The sequence below is a fragment of the Empidonax traillii genome, unplaced genomic scaffold (assembly GCF_003031625.1).
Source record: "Empidonax traillii isolate 1590-97213 ecotype Southwest subspecies unplaced genomic scaffold, ASM303162v1 scaffold384:size1533304, whole genome shotgun sequence".
Taxonomy (NCBI): Eukaryota; Metazoa; Chordata; class Aves; order Passeriformes; family Tyrannidae; genus Empidonax; species Empidonax traillii.
The window spans coordinates 1,226,308-1,247,297 of record NW_020955577.1 but is presented as its reverse complement, the minus strand read 5'-3'; the positions used below and the strand labels follow the sequence as shown (position 1 = coordinate 1,247,297).

At 39.5% G+C, this 20,990-nt stretch overlaps 1 protein-coding gene across 2 annotated transcripts in view; it reads left to right on the top strand.

The window, feature by feature from the left end:
- CALCR (calcitonin receptor) overlaps window positions 1–15,541 on the top strand; it is a 157,298-nt gene extending 141,757 nt beyond the window's left edge. For both annotated transcript variants that reach the window (XM_027893229.1, XM_027893228.1), the window contains exons 12-13: window positions 8,018–8,059; window positions 13,697–15,541. In XM_027893229.1, the coding sequence (XP_027749030.1) occupies window positions 8,018–8,059; window positions 13,697–13,918 (264 nt within the window). In that variant the 3' untranslated portion in view covers window positions 13,919–15,541. The remainder of the gene's footprint in view (window positions 1–8,017; window positions 8,060–13,696) is intronic.
- The last annotated feature ends 5,449 nt before the right edge of the window (window positions 15,542–20,990 follow it).

The window sequence follows — 20,990 nt, the reverse complement described above, 5'->3', positions numbered from 1 at the left end:
AAAGATAGGGGAAGCAGTGTAATAAGTAGTCAAAATTATCAGGTGACACTATTTCTAAACTGTGGAGAGAAAAGTGAGTTCACAGAGGGCTTTTGTGTTCCAACACAATTTCTGTTGAAATGCTCAAATTGACTGAAACTGGTGCTATGAAGTTAATATTAAAATCAGCTGTGTATGCAAACTGTTGTACAGAGGGAATGCCAAAACACAGAAGAAAAAAGTGAGACAATTAAGCTTCATTTAGGAGTCAGAATTACATTACTAGGCAGTTTAAATTACAAGACTGACATTTTGATTTCATCAGTGCTTTGAAAATATAACATCATTCAGTAAGTCTGGTTTATTTTCTTTTGAAAGCAAAACAAACCTAATCGACTTTAAATGCTGGCTTATCTGGTTTACTGACTGGAATATATCCAGTCCTTTATTAACTAGGAAGGGCAGATTTCCAATACATTTGTGAATAATGGTCAACGTGGGTGAATGTCATGATCTACTTCTGGTTTCCTTTCATATGGAAGCTAAATGCAGAAATTATATGCTGTAGAAAAATGACAGCTTAAAAAATTCAGTGGTACTTTTTCCATAAACTAAGGGATAAATAATGCTGTCAAAACCTATGCATCCTGCCAGATTATATTTTCTGCTTATTGCCCTTATCCCTTCAAAACTGTGCGTGTGCCTGCTACTGCATGCATAGAATAATTGCAATTATAGGTCTGTTTTTGAAATGTATGTCATCTTATGTTACAGTTCTGCTTTAAAGAAATGAGAGTCTGTTTCTTCTATTGTTACCTTTACTGTCACTTCTTCTTTGGCAAGAGCTATACAGGAATATCTCCAAACTAGTTTTCTGGTGACAAGTTATTTGCTTACAGTTTCAGCAAGCTAGAATAAGATAGAGTGTTACAATAATCACTTTACTCTTAAAATAGCTTTCAGATCCTGTGAGGTTGTTGGAAAATTGCAAAAAGAATTATAATTGTCTAAATTAGCAATTCTGATTGTGATCATTATGCACTAGAAAGTTACCAAACTGAGGTTAAAATGGAAGTTGTACTGATGAAGAGGATTGGGTGAGGGAGGGATCCAAGGTGACAAAGTTTCATCTCTGATGGGTTCCTTCTGCTCTCACAGAAGAGCTCTTGATATCTCTGCAATATAATCTCAGTGTGCTTCCTGCCAAAATGTGACCTTTCAGGAGGACTGTGCAGTTGTCCTGCTAACTGCAGCTGATTATGATGCTCCCTTTTCCACTTTGAGTGGATTTTAAATTATATTCTAAAATAAACTTTCTTAATCCTTTCCCAACCATTTCTTGTGTGTGTATTTAGATAGCCAGCTACATAATCACGCCTCTGGTGCTCATTTTCTACTAGGACTGATTATGTAATTAGCAGATATTGTATCAGCTTTTGCAATGGCTGTATTTCCCTGCTAGTTGTTGTGCTTTCATAAACCACAGCACAGCCTGCCTCTCCAGAAACTAACTGTAGTCTATCAGCTTTTTCACCTTGTAGCATGTCAGTCATACACAAGCAGGCATCACGGGAGCAATTATGAACTTTTTTTGTGGAAATTTTAATACATTCTCCATTTCTGCACTGATTAAATCAGTAATTTTTATGCCTTTTATAGAACAGAATTAGAGACCGTCTTTCAACAGCATGTCACTGCTTTAGGAAAGCGTGAAGGTTTGATATGTTAGTTATGTAGTTCATGTACACAGAAATGGTGCAAACAAGCGCTGCAGTTTTTTGTAAAACTCAGAGGATTGGAGATGAGAAAAAATTTGTTCACAAAAGAAACCATGTAATGGTATTTCTTTCAGAGAATGGTTTCTCAGTAGAAAAACAACACATCAAAGTGTCTCATGCTTGGTTTCCTCTGCTGAAATCACTTTTGAATAACAGAAGCCAGCCTGGTTTTGAGTTGTCCTGCTCTTTTTGTGATACTGTCATCAATGCTCACCATATTAAGGAAAATTTTTTTTTCAAATATGCCTGTATGAGCAGTTGACAAACACTCCATGTCTACTGTATGTCTCTCTCACATAGACCAGATTCTTCTTAATAGATTTGTAGAGCATATATGTAAATGATAAAATAATTGAAGACTGGCTTTTGCACTGCAAATATGAATGTGTGTGCTTTTCCAGCCCAGCTAGCCAACCTCTCACGGGTCCTGTAAGGGTAGAGATCAGTATCTCTTCTCACCATCACCAATATCAGCTCTTCCTTCTCCAGAATACTGAAGATTGCATCAGGCAAAAGATATTCCAACCCTTATGTTATGGTTTAACTCCAGCCAGCAACTCAGCCCCACAGAGCCTCTCACTCAATCCCCATAATGGAATGGAGGAGAGATTTGGAAGGGTAAAAGTAGGAAAATTCAGGGACTGGGATAAAGACAGTTTAAGGTAAAGCAAAAGCCATGTACTCAAGCAAAGCAAAACACAGAATTCACTTACAGCCTCCCATGCTGAACACTCCCAAGTGTTCAGCAATCTCCAGGAAAGCACAGCTCCATCACTCATAACAGTTGCTTGAGACAACAAATTCCATCGCTCCAAATATCCCCCTCTTTCTTTTTCTCATGCTTTGTATGCTGATCATGACACCATATGATCTGGGATATCTCTTGGATCAGCTGAGGTCAGTTGTCCTGGCTGCATCCCTTACCAACTCCTTGAGCACTCCCAGCCCACTCACTGGTGGGGTGGAATGAAAAGCAGCAAAGGCCTTGACTCAGTGCTGATAATTCAGAGATGTTTTAGCTATTGCTGAGCGCTGCTTGCACAGTTTCCAGCACACATCCAAAGCACAGCTCTATACTAACTACTATGAAGAAAATTAACTCTACCCCACACAAAACCAGCAAACCTTAATTGGAATGGCATGGGTGGATTGGGGTGCTGTAGGTGCATTGATGAACACACAGCTGGCTTATTAAACAGAGCTCCTAAATTAAGCATCACAAAGCAAACATTTGCACTCCATAAGAGCCAGTGAGTTGCAGATTTACCTTTAAAAGCCTGTTAGATGACTCTGAAAGCATATGAAAGATGAAAACTTCCTTGGGGCATAAAGCATTAGGATACAGGATATGCGGGCTCCTTGCACACCTCTGGCATGAAAACACATCTGTAAAAAGCCTGAAAAGCCCCATCATTCTACCCAGTGAAGATGAAATGGTGCACCTGGACAAAGAGAGTGACTCCTTTGAAGGAGTAGAGCAGCAACAGCCCCCTGTCCTGCACTCAGCTCTCCATTCCAAAATAGAGCAAGAGATGTGGCTTGTGCCTGACACCCTGGCAGGGCCTCCTGCACCTCTGCTAGCCCTGGGGCTGCTGCTGCCACTTCTTTCACCCTGGGAACTACTGAAAATCTTTTGAAAGTCCCAGACTGCAAAGAGACTGGGGTGCCTCTGACAGAGGTTCTGCTACTAACAACAATTATCCCAGGTTCTGATTCCTGATATCAGTCCATGGCAAAGTCCTCTCAAGGAAAAGGGAAGAACAGAGAAATTTAATAACTCGTTGATGCATCCGTTAATCCCATTTATAGACACATTCCTCCCCAGATGCTCTCAAAACAAGCCCAGGGATTAACAAAAGTCTCCCTGCAAGCTCCCTCCATCATTTGTCCCATCTTACTTCATTCTGTCTCCAACACCTTCAAGATGTGGTTGTAGAGGCTGGCTGGTTACATAACATGGCACTTTCACTGTGCCAGAGAAGAGCCATGGAGGTCTGTGAGGGAGCAGTGGAGGAACAGTCCCCGAACCAACAGCAGCACCTAAAGTTACTCATCTTACCTCGCTGACTGTAGCCCTAAATGTGCATATATTCCTCTAATGAGAAATTAAATTGCTATTCAGCATAAAGCCTTGAGTTTTATTGGCAAATGAAAAGTTTTTATCTGTTAAATGGAGAATAATCAAAGTTTTCTTTCTCTGCAAGTAAGATCCCTTCTGTGCCACTGAGCAGCTTTCAAGCAGCAACTCAGGACCACAGCACCTGCCCTGCCAGGCAGGACAAAGCAGCTCATAGAGGCCTGATCTGGTACAAGGGTGTTTTGAATCTTTTGGGCAGGGTTTGGACATATATATATCCCCACTGCCTCCAACTTTTAAATTTTGCTTTTTATGCAGCTTTATGCAGAACAAAATTAACCTATTTAAAAGCAGCTTCTTAAAAATAGTGAGATATTTGAATGCGTTTTAGAAGGTATTCATTCCATCTGTTTCTCAATTTAAAGGGAAATAAATATCCTCTGTGATGCCACACCAGACAGAAATACTTTCTCCTTCTGCGCAAAGTTAAGGTTACAGGACTGCTTTTGACAACATAAGTGGGAGGTTTTTATTTCCTGTCTTTTTTTCTCTCTGCATTATTAGTAATTTCAAAACTTTTTAAAATTTTGAGCCAATAAAAGTTGGGGAAAATATTTTTTGAAAGCTGGATATTATAAAATGTCATTTTTGTATGAAAAATTCATGCACAAAATTACAGTAATGAAATCTCCAGTAGACAGCAGTAGAAGAAGCAAAGCATGAGCTTGGTTGATGAGATGTCTCTATTATTTTGCAGCAGGTGGATTGTCATCTTCAGCCCTCTCATGACAATTTCCCCACCTCAGTAGCAGTAGAAACTGCACAGACACATTCCTCACTTAGCTTTTCTTTTCTTCACCTAATATAAATGAACAATTCATAACCCAGTCACTTACCTCCGAGATGCTGAATGAGGATGATGAAGAACATTGTCATTTTTCTCAAAGCTTTTTATCTTTGCTGAAATGAGAGAGATGGGAATGGAATCATACTTCTATGAAGAACCTTAACCATGCTTTTTTATTTTTTTCATATCTATTCAGATCCAAAAGTGATAAATGAATGGATGTTGACCAAAGTCCACACAGGGAATCAAAAACTGATTATTTTTATTATTACCATCTGTACAATTCCATGTGCCATCATCTTCTACTATCAGTAGTAAATATATCATCCCACTAAAGCCTAAGCAGTATCATAGTGTGTAATTAATTAGGGCAGAAACTAAGGACATGGTCAGAAATAGGAGGAATAAATATGCCTATATATGCTTTCTTGGTATGGGGACAAAAGATAGAATTTAAAAAGCAAGAGGTACCAGAAAGCTATGTAAATTTGCAGTATCTGCATAGGTCTTTTTTGTTTGTTTCTTTTTAACCTGAGCAAATTACTGGGACTTCTTTTCAAGACACCCATGTCTTCTAGGAGAGGGAGGTACAAATTAAATACCTGTCAAGCAAAGAATGTCCTTGGACCAGTACAGGCACTTAAAAACCGGGAAGAACTCACTACTGACACTCACAGTGTCAATAAGGTATATGAAGGTCTGAGAGCTGCTGACTCTGGACAGTCCCTTAAGCCAAAAGCCACATTCATCTATTCTTCACATAGTTTCAGAAATAAAGAATTTCAGAAGTCATTAAAGACCCTAATCTCAAATTACATATATTTTTCATTTCTGTTTTCAATACCGCAGCCAAAGTTATCTTGCTGGGAGCAGACAATATATCAAAGGTCAGTTTAACAACTCCACGCAGCGTAAGAGAGATACAACTGACCTAGAGATCTCATCCTCAGCAAGAATTGCACCCTGAGCAAAAACCAGCAGCAGTTAGAGACAATATGGAAGACATATGTCAAAGAGATATGAGAAATAACCCATGGTCCTTAAATGAAATAATTAACCTACATCCAGTTTGTAACATGTTTTAATAGATCCACTCTAGAATTATGGTCATCCCCTGGCTCTAAAGACACAAAGTTGGTGTCTGCTACGATATCTCTGTAGCTTTACAGCTGAAAATAACAATAGTCCTCTGAACTATGGGTAAAACTTCATGTATAAAAGGAAAGAATAGAAATAGAAACGAGAAATATTGATGACAGAGCCCAAAGGGCCGTGGCAGGTGGAAGAAGAGCAGTGAAACATACATGGGACAAACTAGAGAAGGTAATTTCTTCAATCAGAACATGTACAATATGCAGATTTCAAAATAACAAAGGAACCAGATGTACTTTTGGTTCACTCTAAACTAGAAGAGCAACTGAAAGGGATATAGAGCATCACTACAGCTTCCTCTTTAGCTCTTCTGTCAGAAATTGTCTGGAGAAGCATTAGTTAAGGGAACTTCACCCTCAAACAGAAGAAAAGTAGAGCAATTGCAGGATGTATCAAAGGAATTCAAATACCATGCAGGAATTGAAATGGAAAATGGCTTCACTTCAATAGTTCGGGTTCAATTTCTGTCTTTAGGTGAACTGCAGTTCCTGAATTCTCCCGAAACACTCTCACTGAAGAACATACTCGGAAAAAAATTTCTCTGCCTCTTTCTCTCCTCTTGCTGTCTTTTGTATCTGCCCTGCCTCCTGTGGACTGCCCATCGAGCATCCCTGCTCCCAGAGGAGATCATTTGCCATTACAGCTGACTGCTGTTAGTAAAAACATTTAGCAAAATAGCAAGACCCCTGTTGAATCATGAACCATGAAGTTCAACAGCAGGTGGTTTGCAAGACTGTGCACATTACAGTGCACACAGCACGAAAAGCATCAGTGCAGGGCAGCAGAAAGTGATGCATTTGCTCCCCTTGCAAAAATTTTCATTTAGGGATGTCTGGTCTCACAAAGTCCTGCTTTAGAGGAGTAAAGTTTCAGTGTTTTGTCAACATAAAAAAAACTTTCTCCCTATATCTACCATTCGTCCTTCTTTTACATGTTTTTCTATGTTGATATTTGAAGTTATGTCAAATTACAAATTCTGCATCAGGAAAATCTATTTTAGTAAAATAGTTGTCAAAATTGAGGTGGTCAGTACATGTTCAAATCAGCATGTAAATCTTTAATATATAAGCATTTTGTTAAAACAGTTATTGCTTATCCTATGTTTCTGGTCCAAAATATACATTTGAGAGTCCAAGACATTTTACAAAGCATTAGCTACAATTTAACTGGTAATCAGTTAAATGAAGGTTTTATAAAAAAGATAGAACTGTAAAGCTCTTCCAAGCAGCCCTTGGGAACACGAGCTGCATTGCAGTTTTCCCCTCAATTTCACAAACTGCCATACGTTTAGCTTATAATAACTGCTTTAAGTAATTTAAAATGAAGGCATTTGGCTCCCAGTGATGCTATGTAATTCTATTTTAATAAGAGCGAGTGCAGTTAGGACATGGACCAGTGTAACTACATAATCCTGAATGGCAGACTGTGCAAGAATTTTTTCTCTTATTAATTTCATGCTTTCTCATCTCATACTCTTGCTTTGGCCCTGTCTAATCTTGTAGCAGTGGTGAAATATTATCTGAACAACTGCGGTGATGATTAAATTAATTTAAAGCTATTTGGGATTAAGCTATGATCTGCAGTCTCTTTTTTTCTTTTCTGCTCCCATTCCTTGTAACTCATCTGCTGTGTGGGTTTTTCCCTTTTTCTGACCACTTACGCTTCGTTTCACATCCTCTTTGTCCATTGTGATGCCCAACATACAAGTTCACTTATCCCGACATACAATTCAATTTATAGCCTTCCTGGCACAAGTGAATTCTCCATGCCTGACACTGCTAACTGGATAGCTGCACTCTGAAGAGTCAGTGGCAGCATATAGGACACAATTCCTCTGCCATCTCTTCAGAAAAACCAGTGTCAATGTGATTCTCAGCTGTAAGAAAAATATCTCTCTATCTTACAAATTATTTAATTTTCTTTCTCTACATGTCTCATATATAAATAACTTCAGAGACAAAACAGATAACCTATAAATGCTAATAATACAGAAGAAAACAGTAAAATAGGATGAAAATATAAAAATCCCTTTAATAATGTAACTGTGAAAGATGGGGAGTGTCTGTGATAGCAGATGAAGCAGACTAATATTTTTATTTTGTATCAATCAAGTCCAAATTTCTGAATTGAATTAAAGAATTTTACATATTCTGATTCCTAAACTCTTCTTTTCCTTTCTCTTAGGGCTTACTTGTGGCTACTATATTCTGCTTCTTCAATGGTGAGGTAAGTTTGTGAAACACAGAAAATGAGCAGAACTTGAAAAATACTCACTCTGTTGTTCATTAATGGAGATGTGAAGCTTGTCACACCACAAACTACACGAAGCTGCTTTTACTCTATAGACAAGCAACTGTGTGTGTTTTTGAAAGCTCTGTGCAGAGTGTGACTTGAATATCTCTGAGCAGATGAATCAGGTGTATTACCATTACAAAGCAGATGGTACCTAATGAGGTGCAGGCATGAGACTCTCCCCTACCATCTGCAGTTTAATATGGAGGTCTAAGTAAAGGAGAAAAATGCTCTGCTCCTCTTCCTGCCTGAGAGCAGTGGGAAGGACTGCAATAAGCAGTGGAGATCTTCAGGGGTCTGTCCTGAAGAACCCAGTGCTGCGTTCAGAGCCGGAGCCACGGCAGAGGCCATCCCTGGTAGCACTACCAGAGCTGGAGGAGTGCAATTACTTTCTCTCCTTTGAGGATTAGCACTGGCCTTTTTACAGTCAATGTTTCTTAGGTAGTAATTGAGAAATAGAAGTCCTTGAGGCAAAGATCTCTCCCATGCTCTTACAACTAGAGCATATATATGTATTTACACCTACAGAGGCTTTTAGGTCCACTTCACCACGGGTTTTTGTTTGTTTGTTTGTTTGTTTGCTTTTACAAAAAAATAGCACTTAAGAATATGTCAAGAACCATTTAAATTTCTACAACAAGCCATTTTTCAAAGATGGTTGGCCAAAAAAAGCTTTTTCAAAATAATTTTCATTCCAGAGCAGATGAATTAGACACAGAATAAACTTTGTGATGCTAACACTCAGTAAGGCAACCTAGAGAGATATTTGTGCCCCTGTTTATCCCTGTATATTATTAGAAAGTAGCAAATTCCAAGTAATGATGTGACCACACTGATGTTTTGATAGAGACTTGAAGCAAATTATGTTACTGATAAGGTGCTATGGGCTGCTTTGATAACTTTCAGGATAGCGGAGAATATTAAACTCTGCCACCACTTGTCAACATCATTGCTTATGTCTGGCTCCCTGTGTAAATGTACAGAGAAACTCAAGAGTAGACAAGGTGAGAGGCCTCCCCCTGTAGTTCTGTGGCATGGCTTCTCAGGAGACATGAAAGAGAATGGCAAAATGTAACTACTGACCCCAGAACCTAACATGAAATGGGAGCTGTAAAGATCGTGCTACAGAAGTTCATGGTTTCATGCATCCAACTAAACAAAGCTGAAGAGATGTACTACTCTTTCCCTATCACATTTCTGTCCCCAGGATCTGCAGGCTACTATCATCTTTCTCCTTCTCCCTTACTGTCATCACTTGCTGGTATAGTCCAGTCTCCATGCGCTGGAAACACAGAAAAACTTCGGATTCTCCCTGGTAGGGGGGACCTGGCGTGAAGAAAGTAGAGGTCAGACAGTTTTTGGAGGATCCTCTCCCTGTAGGAATGACTGCATAGCTATGTATAAGCAATGCTCCACTGTGTCTTCACTGGCCTCCAAACAAAGTTTTGCCCCCCAAAATCCTGGTCTTGACCATCACATTCTTCATTCTCCCCATCATCACCTTCCCTTTTTTTTTTTTTTCAGATTAAATTTTTTAGAACAAATTTTCTTATTGTTTTATAACTTTGTTGTAAAAGGTTGATTACTCCATAATTCTTCAACTCTAATGAGAACACATGGATTTGTGTCTAAGTTAAAGGCTGTAACAGTGCTAAAGAAGAGGAAAGGTGGCAAAAAAAGGCACTGAAAAGATGAAGCATCTTAAAGGCTGTTTATTTCTTAGTTCCATCAACTAGTTCTAATTCCAAAGTACTTTTGGCAATGCTACAGTGTCAGATGAGCATATCCACCTTTACAACTCCAGGAATACAATTCTCAAATTATGCAATAATTAATATATCTGAAGTATCAGCTTGCCAATATGTATAGTTAGTGATTCCTCGGTGGAGCAGCTGATCAGAAACACGGACAAGTGTCAGGCAGTAAGAACAAATGGCCATGAGGATTCAGGTTTCCCAGACATGTTGTGAAGGATTTTATTGGTGCTTGGGTACTTTTCAACATTATACCCATTTTCAAAATCATATCTGCTTCAGACTTGTCAATGGCAACTCTCATTGGCAGGAATTCAGAGAAATTCTCTCACTGTTTTCTTATAGGAAATTTTATTTACTAGACAAAAAGGGAAGCTTTCTTTAAAATTTCCCATTAGGGTGAGCAGAGAGTCAATGATGGCACCTCTGTAAGACAGACTCGACAGTTTGGTGCTGCTTGCATCAGCACATTTCCAATAAACATCAAGCAAAGTTTATGCACTAGAATAGCTAGGCTGGACTTTGCCAGGAGAGGATGAAAGTATTGCGATTACCTTCCTCCCATTTTATTCCTGCAGTTACAGAATTTATAGATATATAAGGCACAAAATCTGTAGAAGAGCAGTAACAGACTAATGATGAGCTGATATTATATCCTTCCCAAGGGAGTGCTGATCTGAGTTGGGCCAAGTGAACTCAGCTGACTCCCCTCAGTCTTGTTGTGTGCAGCAGAATACAGACCAAAGCCACAGTCTGGTCTTTTATCATGATAGAAGATTGTTTCCAAGCTGCTGCATACATCTGCTGCCATAGAGGTCAAAATTACTTCTCATAAGAAAACTCAGTGTGGGGCAAGGAGATTAATTTTAGTGCTACAAGAAGCCTGTATAATCTGGGATTTACTTTTTCCTACTGGAGTTTAACTTCAAAACTGAAACACATGAAGCTTAGCCAGGACAAACAATCCTAAACTCAGAACCACCTGACAGTGTTTTACAGTGCATCATTGCCTACTACCTCACCAACCTCACTTTAGTTCCATGGGCCCATCTATAGAAAGAAATGTAAAAATAGTAATAAGAAGCTGTACTGATGCCTTCATTCATGTGGAAGAAGAGATTTGTTTAGGAATTTTAAAATGTCAGATGTTCTTGTGCATTTTCATATAAAATCTTTGTATCTGGCAGAACTGCAGTTTCTCTGTCCAGTAACAACAGTGTTGTACAGATGATTCAAGGTCTCTGCAATAGTCTGTTCACCAGACCACATTTTCAAGCCTGGGAATGCTTCTAGGCTCTAAGGTTGGACAACAAAATGGAAAGTCATTTTGGGGAAAAAACAGCCAAATATCTTACATGCCAATGAGGCATGAATGGCTATTGAAGAACAGAAAAATCTTTAAAGTCTGGAATATCAGAGTAAATAAGCTCGGGCTCTTCAATGTTTTAGCTTTTACTTTCTTCCATCTGTTATCACAGCAGAAAGCATGGCAGGCACTGCCCTGCACCTCCTGTCCCCATGCACCTCCTCAGTCATTAATATATCGTGGCTGTGCATGTGACTTTCAGTAATGCCGCTTACGTCTTTAAAATCCATGCCTGAATGGTTTTGGTTGGCACTGAGTTATGATCATCTGAGATCCTTGGAATCATAGCAGAAGTCTAGATTAACAGGTTTTGCTCAAGTGCAGCAGCTTGTACAATCCATTATCCATTTTGTGGCTGGATTCTTGCACAGGCGAATGGTTCAGCAGAGAACAAAAACACAGCTGCTTTGACCTTGTGCTCTCACTTCTCTGTAGAGCCTTTTAAACCTATATAATGGCACTTCTAATCATGGGCTGAACAGGAAGGGATGTGCCTGTTCTCTCCCTGACCGTACATACAATTTAAGCATCACTCCCTTCTAAGAAAAAAATCATAAGCTCCTCATGACAGGCTTTTTAAGATTCAGGGACATTGTTCTTCCCTTTTCAGTTAACCATGCTAGCCTCTCCAGACCTATGATTGTCCTGGTAGCCTGTCATATTCCAGTTCAGCTGAAGGCAGTTTGGGAGCTTATCAGGAACTCATCACCTGCACAGTAGTTCTTCTCCCCATGAAAGAGTGATCAAAGCTTCGGGGTCTGTGCAGGGGCCAGGGGAAGGGGACGAGGGGAGGAACAGAAAGGCTCTAAGAGCATGTTTTTACCGTTTTTTTACTAAAGATACTGAGATTAATCTGAATAGATGAAGTGCAAACACGGTCAACATGGGGCAGACAAGAAGGCCAGAAGTCCACAATGGCTGGTGGTGGTGTTGGAGAGGTGGCTGCAGGCAGAGCTGCTCTGCACAGACATGGTTATGTCCAGCCAAGCCACCACCCCAGAGTGATCTGGGGAAAGTCACTGTCTTAGTACTTCTGAAGACTTCTTCTTCCAGTCTCTTCCCATAGCTTCTGGGATGACTAAGCTATAATATTCATACTGTAATATCAAAAGGCAATTTTAAAGTGACTAAACTCTTTATAGATCTTACCTCGTGTTTAATATTTCTGTATCAAGTACTAAAACTGCATTACTGTTTCACCCAGTAACTCTTTCTCACTAATAAACTTTGGTGATGGTGTGATATAAAACATCACTGCATGCAGCCATTTCACTTTAATTCTCAATATTGGTGTAGAAAACTTTGCTCCCATCCCCTGTAATTAAAGTGCCATTGTGACCAGAGGCCTTCCCATGCTCAATATCTAATTAATCTACATTCAGCCATTTGTTTTCTTTATGTGTTAGGAGAAAGTAAATAGCAATACAGTCTCCAAATGACAAACAGTGCTCACCTCGGCAGGAGCACAGAAACTCTAGGATTCCTGTCGTCACAGTGCCTCACCTGCACCTGTCTTCCTCTGGAGGAGGGGGTCACTTACACCAGATTATTACGTCAAATTGCTCCTATTCTCACATTGTATTGGGAATCACTGATCTAAACAAAAAAATACAGTTTCCCACTTCCTGCTCATGTCTCAGCATTACCAAGAGCCAGCATGCCCTGAACATGCATCTGGAGAAGGGCTTCCTTTTCCCTGGCAGGACTCAGTAGCTTAAATTATATCTTAGTTTCATGCATAACATCACTATTAATGTAAAAGATGAATAAAAAATTTTATTCCTAGCAGATGAATATTCAAAGGTTGAAATTCTCTGCCATGCAGCAGGCTATGACAAATGCTATATTTTGCAAGAACAGAACCTGGTTTTAACTTACCAGGACAAAATCTCTGTTTAGCCGTACTAATCCTCCAACTCTTTCTTTCTACAAATTAGTCCTGACAAGCTCTAGAAGTACTTAGACTTAGACATTTATGGCCAGTTTTACTCAAGACTAAGTTTCTTCAGATATCTCAGTGTATTAGGCATTCCATGGGCAAGAATCCAGTTGCAGCATCAGATGGGTTTTAATCCCCATTCCATCTTCCTCTTCCCTCTTCTACCATAGCATCCTACTGTGTTCCCATGCAGCAATCTCTTCCACATTTATAGGATGAGGTGACTTATGTCTTCTCTTCACAAGCAGCAACAACTGCAGAAATTCGTTGCTGCCATAGGGTTGACAGAGAAAGAGTTGAGGCCAAGAGCTGAACAACTGCTTCTGGAGAAGGCAGGAGGAGAGAGGCAGACTGAATCTGATGGAATCAGACCTGGAGCTTTTCCTTTCATTTTTCTTTCCATTTCCCTTCTTCCTCTCCTCTCCCCTCCCTTTCCCTTTTCTTATTTTAAAAGTTCTGCAGCTTCAGGGATTTATATCATGCCTCACTCTAAGTGTGTGTTTCTTAAACAGGTCCAGGGAGCTTTGAAGAGGCAATGGACACAGTACAAAACCCAGTGGGGCCAAAGGCGCCGCGAGCACTGTTCCACACGATCTACCTCCTACACGGCAACATCCATCTCAGAGGTCCCCGTTTACCTGTATCATCACGATTCCAACAATGAACAGCTAAATGGAAGATACGCAGAGGACTCTGAACTCGTTGCATTAAAGTCTGGAGAGACATCTACCTAGCTCAGCACCAGCCATTGCAAACACACTGATTCATGTTCCACCTGCGAACAAAGTGGAGAGAAGGGTGGGAGTGTGGAAATCCAAGATGCTGTGTCAGAGTGCAGGCCCAGGTGGGAGGACACATCATATTCAAACCACATCAGCCTCTGACAGCAATGGTGTGAGGGAGTCTGATGCAGACCTGGAAATAGTATTTCTTCCTGTGCTCTGCAGCAGGGAGTGAACATGGACCTGCCCAGCAGGCCATGTAATCTCCACATCTCCTGATACCAGCCATATAAAGTGACCATCCAACATTAGTAACAACTCCAGGTAGCCCATAGCAAATAGGAAAGAAAGAACCATTATGTGGCAATTGGAAACTTTCAGCACTTTTTGTTTTCTCTACTTTTAACACTAGTTTTTAAACTACCAACTTTCACAATATGTAACTGGCTTAGAGTCCTTTATTTTTCCCTTTTAATGAGCTTAATGACTGCTTAAAAGATTTTGCACACTGCGTGACAAATCAAATACATGAACAACAGAAAATCCCTCCAAAGTATTGAAATCCTGATGATTTCCAAAGGATGCCTCAAAATATTACCAACCCCAAAGGATACCCAGAATATTATCATTACCTTAGCAGGTGCATAAAGCAAATGAAGGTAAAATAGTCATTGCACACCAAGATCTCAAACATCCTCAAAGAAACAGATCATTTCTTCAGGCTGCATCACACAAATCCTGGAGGCATCTCAAAACAGTTTTTGTTTAACAGTAATGAGAGTTCAAGAATATTTATTTATAGGAAAAATTGTCATTCTACTTTGCCCAGAAACTCACCATTAAGGCACAATTTTTTGTGACATTTGATTGGAAATTACAGTTTTATTTAATGGACATTCTGAGATTAAGGCTAGATGAGTGCTTGTCTCTGTTATAAAATTGTGATCATGACAGTAAAGGTAAAGTAAAGATGCCATGTAAGAAATGAGAAACTAATGTCTTGGCACAGGACGCATCTGTTTTTAGAATCTTGTTTCTCTCTTGAGTCCCTAATCATTAGATAGTCCTGTCAAAAACCTTGATAACCAATTTCAGATTCTATTGAAATTAGCAGATAAATCCCTGCTGACTTCAGTGAGTGGTGAACAACTTTCTTCAGTGTTCAGGAATGACTTATGCAATACAGTTCAGTGTAGACCTCAAAAACTGTAGACCACTTCCTCCATTCCTTCAAATCCATAGTGATTTGAAACAATTTTATAAATATCCAGCCAGGCTGTTTTTCCTTGTTTTACCCTTAATTTATAGATATTAAATAGAGGGACAATGTACGTGTCTACCCACATGACTCACCATCTCGCTGGAAAAGTCCCTTCCAGGAATGAGTTCATGAGGGATAGGCATAAACCTAACACTAAGAGAGGGGACTGAATTCCCACTATTCATACAAGAGGTGATGCCTTGCAGGGGAGAGGGATGATCCATTTTTGCCACCAGCACACACACACAGCCTCTGTGGACCACCAACACTTCCCAGTGTGAGGAGTGAGCTGCGTGGAGCGAAAGAGAGGAGCTGGGGAACAAGAACAAGCTGTCTTGCAAAATCACATGGTTAATCCCATGGAACACTTACAAGAAAATACCTTCATGTATATTTTGTTCAAACCACATACCTATTTTTCAGACTTCAAGGAATACGAAGACGGTTATTTTTTCAGACCACAGTATTTGTATCATTGCTATTTCTGTTTTCACCGGTGAACAGTAAGAACTGGAGGAGTCAGTTGTTAAAGACAATGAAATGGCTGTGCTATGAATGCTGTATTTCTGAACTGCTTTGGGACACACCACACTTCCTGGGAGCGCTCCAGAAGGCATTCCTGGTTTCTAAAGATACAAATGAGCTGATTGTAAAAGAAGTGTGCATAATATTGAGAGTTTAATAATGAACATGTTGGTTTTAATGATGTACATGTTTACAACTTGTAGGTGCAAGTTGTTTCCCAGTCTATTATGTTCATGTGGATGTACAAAATGGAAATGCTTTGCCATTATAATGATTGTGTTCTTTCTTCACTATTACAAGTTTCTTGCTTTGTTTAGTAGAGTCCTCTGAAAAGTCGGGATCTGAGGTTTAGGGTCTTGGTTGGAGCTTCAGTGTGGTTGCATCAGTCTTTGTGGAAGCTTTGGTTTCAGTGGCGAGATGATGATTTGCAGCTGCTGAAAATTTGGTCTCCCATACACACTGAGTTTAGGGTTGTCATCACCCTTGGGCTTTGCAGGAAAGGCTAAGTTTTGAAGGTATTTACTAAGTAATTTCAAATCAAAATACTTTCTGATGGGAAATTATATTTTCCTCATCTCCAGATGGTTTGAAATGTTGTCATTGGACTCATAAGGTACGTTTCATTCTCTGCTTTATAAATAGTACTATACACTAGTGACAGTAATATTAGGAATGCTGATACAAACTCAGTAATTACAATTATGACAGGGTGGTTTGACTCTAATACATTTCAAAATAACAGCAGAAATAAATAATTAAAGTATCAATTTATCAAAAAGTTGGGAAGGAACTGACAGTTGAATCCATGGATGCAAAGTGTATTTTAAGAGGAAAACAGCCTTACATTAATCACCTTTACAGTATCTGTTTCCTTCCAAATACAACACCACACCCAACACATGAAAACCCAGTTTACTGAACATTTGCTCCAGCAGAAGGCTTTGAGTCTTTTCTTTGTTTGAGCAAATAAATATATCAGGGAGATGCTGGTTGTTATTCTTTACAGGGTACAGAACCACAGCACAAATTAGAAGATTTGTTGTGGCATGGGATGTCAAAAGTAAGACATGATTTTATTTGATTTACCTAATAAATGTATTTTAGCTAAAATAAAGCAGCAACAAAGGTAGAAGAGACAATTTTTTTCTGTATTAAAATTCTTAGCAATAATGCTACCTTATTTAAAACATTACAGAGTGCTCATGTAGCAAAATAACTTTGCTTTGGGTTAAAAACAACCATGCAAGTATGGTGAATTTCTGTCCTCCCATCCTTTGCTAGTCTCAATAAATAAAACCTGAGCAGATTTTCAAAGATGCAAATCCAAAATACTAACAATGTGAAGGTACCTACATTTCCACTGCTTGGAATTTTAAAATTTTGATGTGTCTTCATGAAGTTAAATGTGCACAGTTACTTGATTACTGCTCAAAACTATCTGGATTTGTGACCTAAAAAACATTTGTATTGATACAGTAGTTGATCCCAAGCCAATGAGGCTCTGTAGTATGTGAAACATGCCCTGTCTGCCCTCTGGTAGCATAGAAGATCTGAGCCCAGCCTGTGCAATTTGGATCCAGTGCTGCCACATGGAGAGGGTAAAAAAAGTCATCGGCCAGCAGTGAGGGAAAGTCAGACCCCCAGCTTGGCATACCTCAGGAGGAAGAACATGATCAGCTCCTTAGTCAACTATTTAGTGAAATGTAAGTCCCTGCCAAGCCTTGAGATTTAGGATGGTGCCAGAAATGACACCAGTGATTTGACACCAATGCTTTAACACCAATGCTTTGTAGTTCTGTGCCAGCTGTAGTAATTAAGGTACCTGTAATATTTAAGTTGAAAGTACCCTTTTCGTGACCTGCAGATGTTTCTGTGCAGTACAGAATTTTTCATATGCTTCCAGATGGATCCCAAATATATATTTAAACATCCTTTACTGAATATTCAGGGCATCATTGAGAAAATAAAGTAATTCTCAGCATCTCGAATATAGATCAGTATGTCCCTCTCATCCTAATGAAGGAGAGCTGTTTTAACCAGTCAGTGAAGTGGTGAGAATGTTACCAGTGCTAAGCATGTCATACTGCTGCTGGAGAAGAAAGCAGCATGGTAAGATGACTAACAGGGACGTTATATATGAGTCTCATGAAACACAGATTGCCACAGACAGCATTGGGGATGATTAAGGCCTGGCTCACTTGCGCTGGCAGAGGGATCATTTAGATGGCCTGCCAAATTCCTGTCAAAATTTATTTTCTATGATTTTACAGCAGCAGAGATGAGCACTGTGCTCTGCTGTGACAAGAAGGTACTTACTTCTCATTAAATACCATATAAGATTTTCTTCATAATCCAATTTCAGGACCTCCCAAGCCTTCTTTAAAAGAAAAAGAAACTAACTATCTTCAGTCAATTTTTAAAGGATATCATATGTCTGCACTGATTTTAATAATCTGGTCCCTCTTCTCTCACCATAAGCAAATGCAACTTTGAGAAGTTACCGCACCACAGGAGGTTATTTTGTGTAATGTGCAATGTGCAGTTGTGTGACTACATGGAACTCCCCCATTCCCAAGTGCTAGTGATGTTGTTTTGCATAACATGGTCAAATTGATACAGCTCCTTCCCTCATCTGCTCTGCATTTCTCTCCACCTCAGTATTGCCGTCATAAGAAGTGTTTACTTCCCGATCTGTGCATCCTACACATTTTCAGCAGAAACATTTTTCCTTTGCAGTTTACATCTACTACCCACTGGAATTATGGAAATGGTAGGTGCAGATTTAAAGGTAAATTAAGGATAAAAGTCTGAGCGTGCTGATCAAGTATCTTTAGAAGCAGAGTAATATTATCTTTCTATTTTTGACAGAATGCAATCCTGTCATTTGAAGAAAATTTAAAAAAAAAAGATCTTAAGAAGTTGAATCTTAGATAAAAGGCACAAAAAAAGCAACCATTTGGAAATTCCACATAGGATACATAGATACATGCATATGAATTATTACATATTATATATATTACTACAATGAATTGTTATAAGAACTGTGCTCAGGTAGAAAGTAACCCATCATCCCCCCCAAAATGCACAAAGCTGAAGCCATGAGTGTAAGAGACTGTGGGTCAGAGAAGGTATGCAGCCTCCCTTAACTACCTTAATACTTTCTGAGGACCCCACGGGCCCACTCCCATAGCAGATGTGTTCATGATGGGAATGACTGGGCCAAGAGATGTTGGCCACACTGCATTTCTTAGCTTGCTAAACCAACACTGAGCTGATGAAAAGGGCTGACTGGGAGGTAAGCAGGAATAATGTCTTTCTCAGCTGCATGTCTGCTCTCCAGCAGACAACCTCATTTATCTCACCAGCATAAGACCCACTGTTGTGGAGAAGATTTACGTTAGATCAAGCAGTTCCTTGGTTCTGAAAATCTTTTATTTTGTTTTACCCTGGGTGATACAGCAGTAATTCACACTGACTTCAGCAATGCGGCTAAGGGCAGGATTTCTACCTCTCTGATTTTAGAGATTATCTAAATATCTAGCAAACTCTGAAAATACGTGGTGTAATACAGTCTCACCATCATATTTAACATCAAAATCCCAGTTTCATCTGTATTATGCTACATATAGACTGTTTAAGGTGACAAGATGCTATTTTTGTATTTTTCTGGGGGATTTTTGAGAAATGTTTGATGTCTACTAGCACCATGTTTATACATGCCACATGTATTGGACAAATTTCACAAGTTACTTGGCCATTAACATATATTTTCATTTTTATAGGTAAAGAGATAAATAGTTGCTTTTGTTAAATGCTTAGCATAAAACAACTTCCAGAAGATCAAAATAAAAAGAATGAAAAAGGCTCTTGGAGTCCATGCTGACCACATAGAAAAACCTGAGAGATGGAAACCCTTTGTATCCTACTCTCCCCTCTTACCTCCTAGTTATTTCTTTAGTTTTTAGCAAACAAGGTCAAAGTGTCTCAATCCAGGTGGTGACACAAAGCTGATGAGAACCATGTTATCTGGATAGGTTTTTCTGGGAGATGATTGGTACGCAAGGCAACTACCACTCTTTCCACTGACCACTGCAGTGTGTGTGCAAGCAAGATTTTAATGAATAAACCCTCTAGGTATATATACCATCACAATTAACCCCTGAGAAGGGGTGGGAGAGACTTCCGCACAATTTAAAAAATCTGTGAAATAAGGTCCATGAAGAAAGAGGCTGTATCTCAGGTTCAGAGACAGCATCCCCAGTATATGCTTCCACAGGGAAAAAAGTTGCATAAAATAGCTACCTATAATGAGTGTTGCTCTATAATAATGTTCAGAGCCCATATTCTGCTTGGTGGAGATTGTGTGGGCGGGTTTATCAAGTTCAGGCCAAAAACAAACGAAGAGGAAATAGCTTAAGAAAAGGGTTCTCTTATTGAATTATATTATACTACAGGCTTTTTTCTGTTATGAGTTCTTTTATTGTCTTTGAGTTTATAGCAAAGATTTAACTCCAAAGGACCAAACCACCATGCTTATGATTGCCTCTGTGGCAGCAGAAGGGAGATGCCTCTCTGGGGAGGCTGCAGCTTTGACATGGCAGCAGTTCAGAGTCTTCATGGGAATTATGGTGCAAGTGTATCCAACACAAAGTAACCTTCAATTTTGAAAGGAGGGATTGGAAGGATTTTTTCTTTTATTCCTGTGCGGTCAAATTTCTTCCTCATGGCAGACACCTTGGGAAGTTAGAGTCAATGAGAAAGTGGAAGGACAACAGGTCACTCCAGCTGTGCCATCATCTACACAGGCACTGCCATATACGTGATGAATAGTTCGTCATGACTTCTCAAGTTTTGGTAAATGCCCAAAAAACAGGTCATATTTCTCCATCCTACCTATAGTCCATGTAGAAGTCCTTGGTATCAGTTTTTCTTATTCACCATGAGCAAAGGTCTCTGTTTTTCAGCCATTTGTTTTACATTACACAAGTACTAACACTCCTGAGTGCAGAGTGGTGCGTCAGTTACCAACCAGTTACCAGTGCATGTCAGCAAAAGAAATTAATGCAATCAGGACAGAGAAACAAAATGAATACATTTTATGCTCAACATATAGAATCATAGAATAGATTGGGTTGGAAAAGACCTCCAAGATCATCAAGTCCAACCCCTGATCCAACTCCAATTACTATATCATGGCACTAAGGGCCACATCCAATCTCTGCTTAAAAACCTCCAGGGATGGTGAATCCACCACCTCTCTGGGTAGGCCGTTCCAATGCCTGATTACCCTCTCTGTAA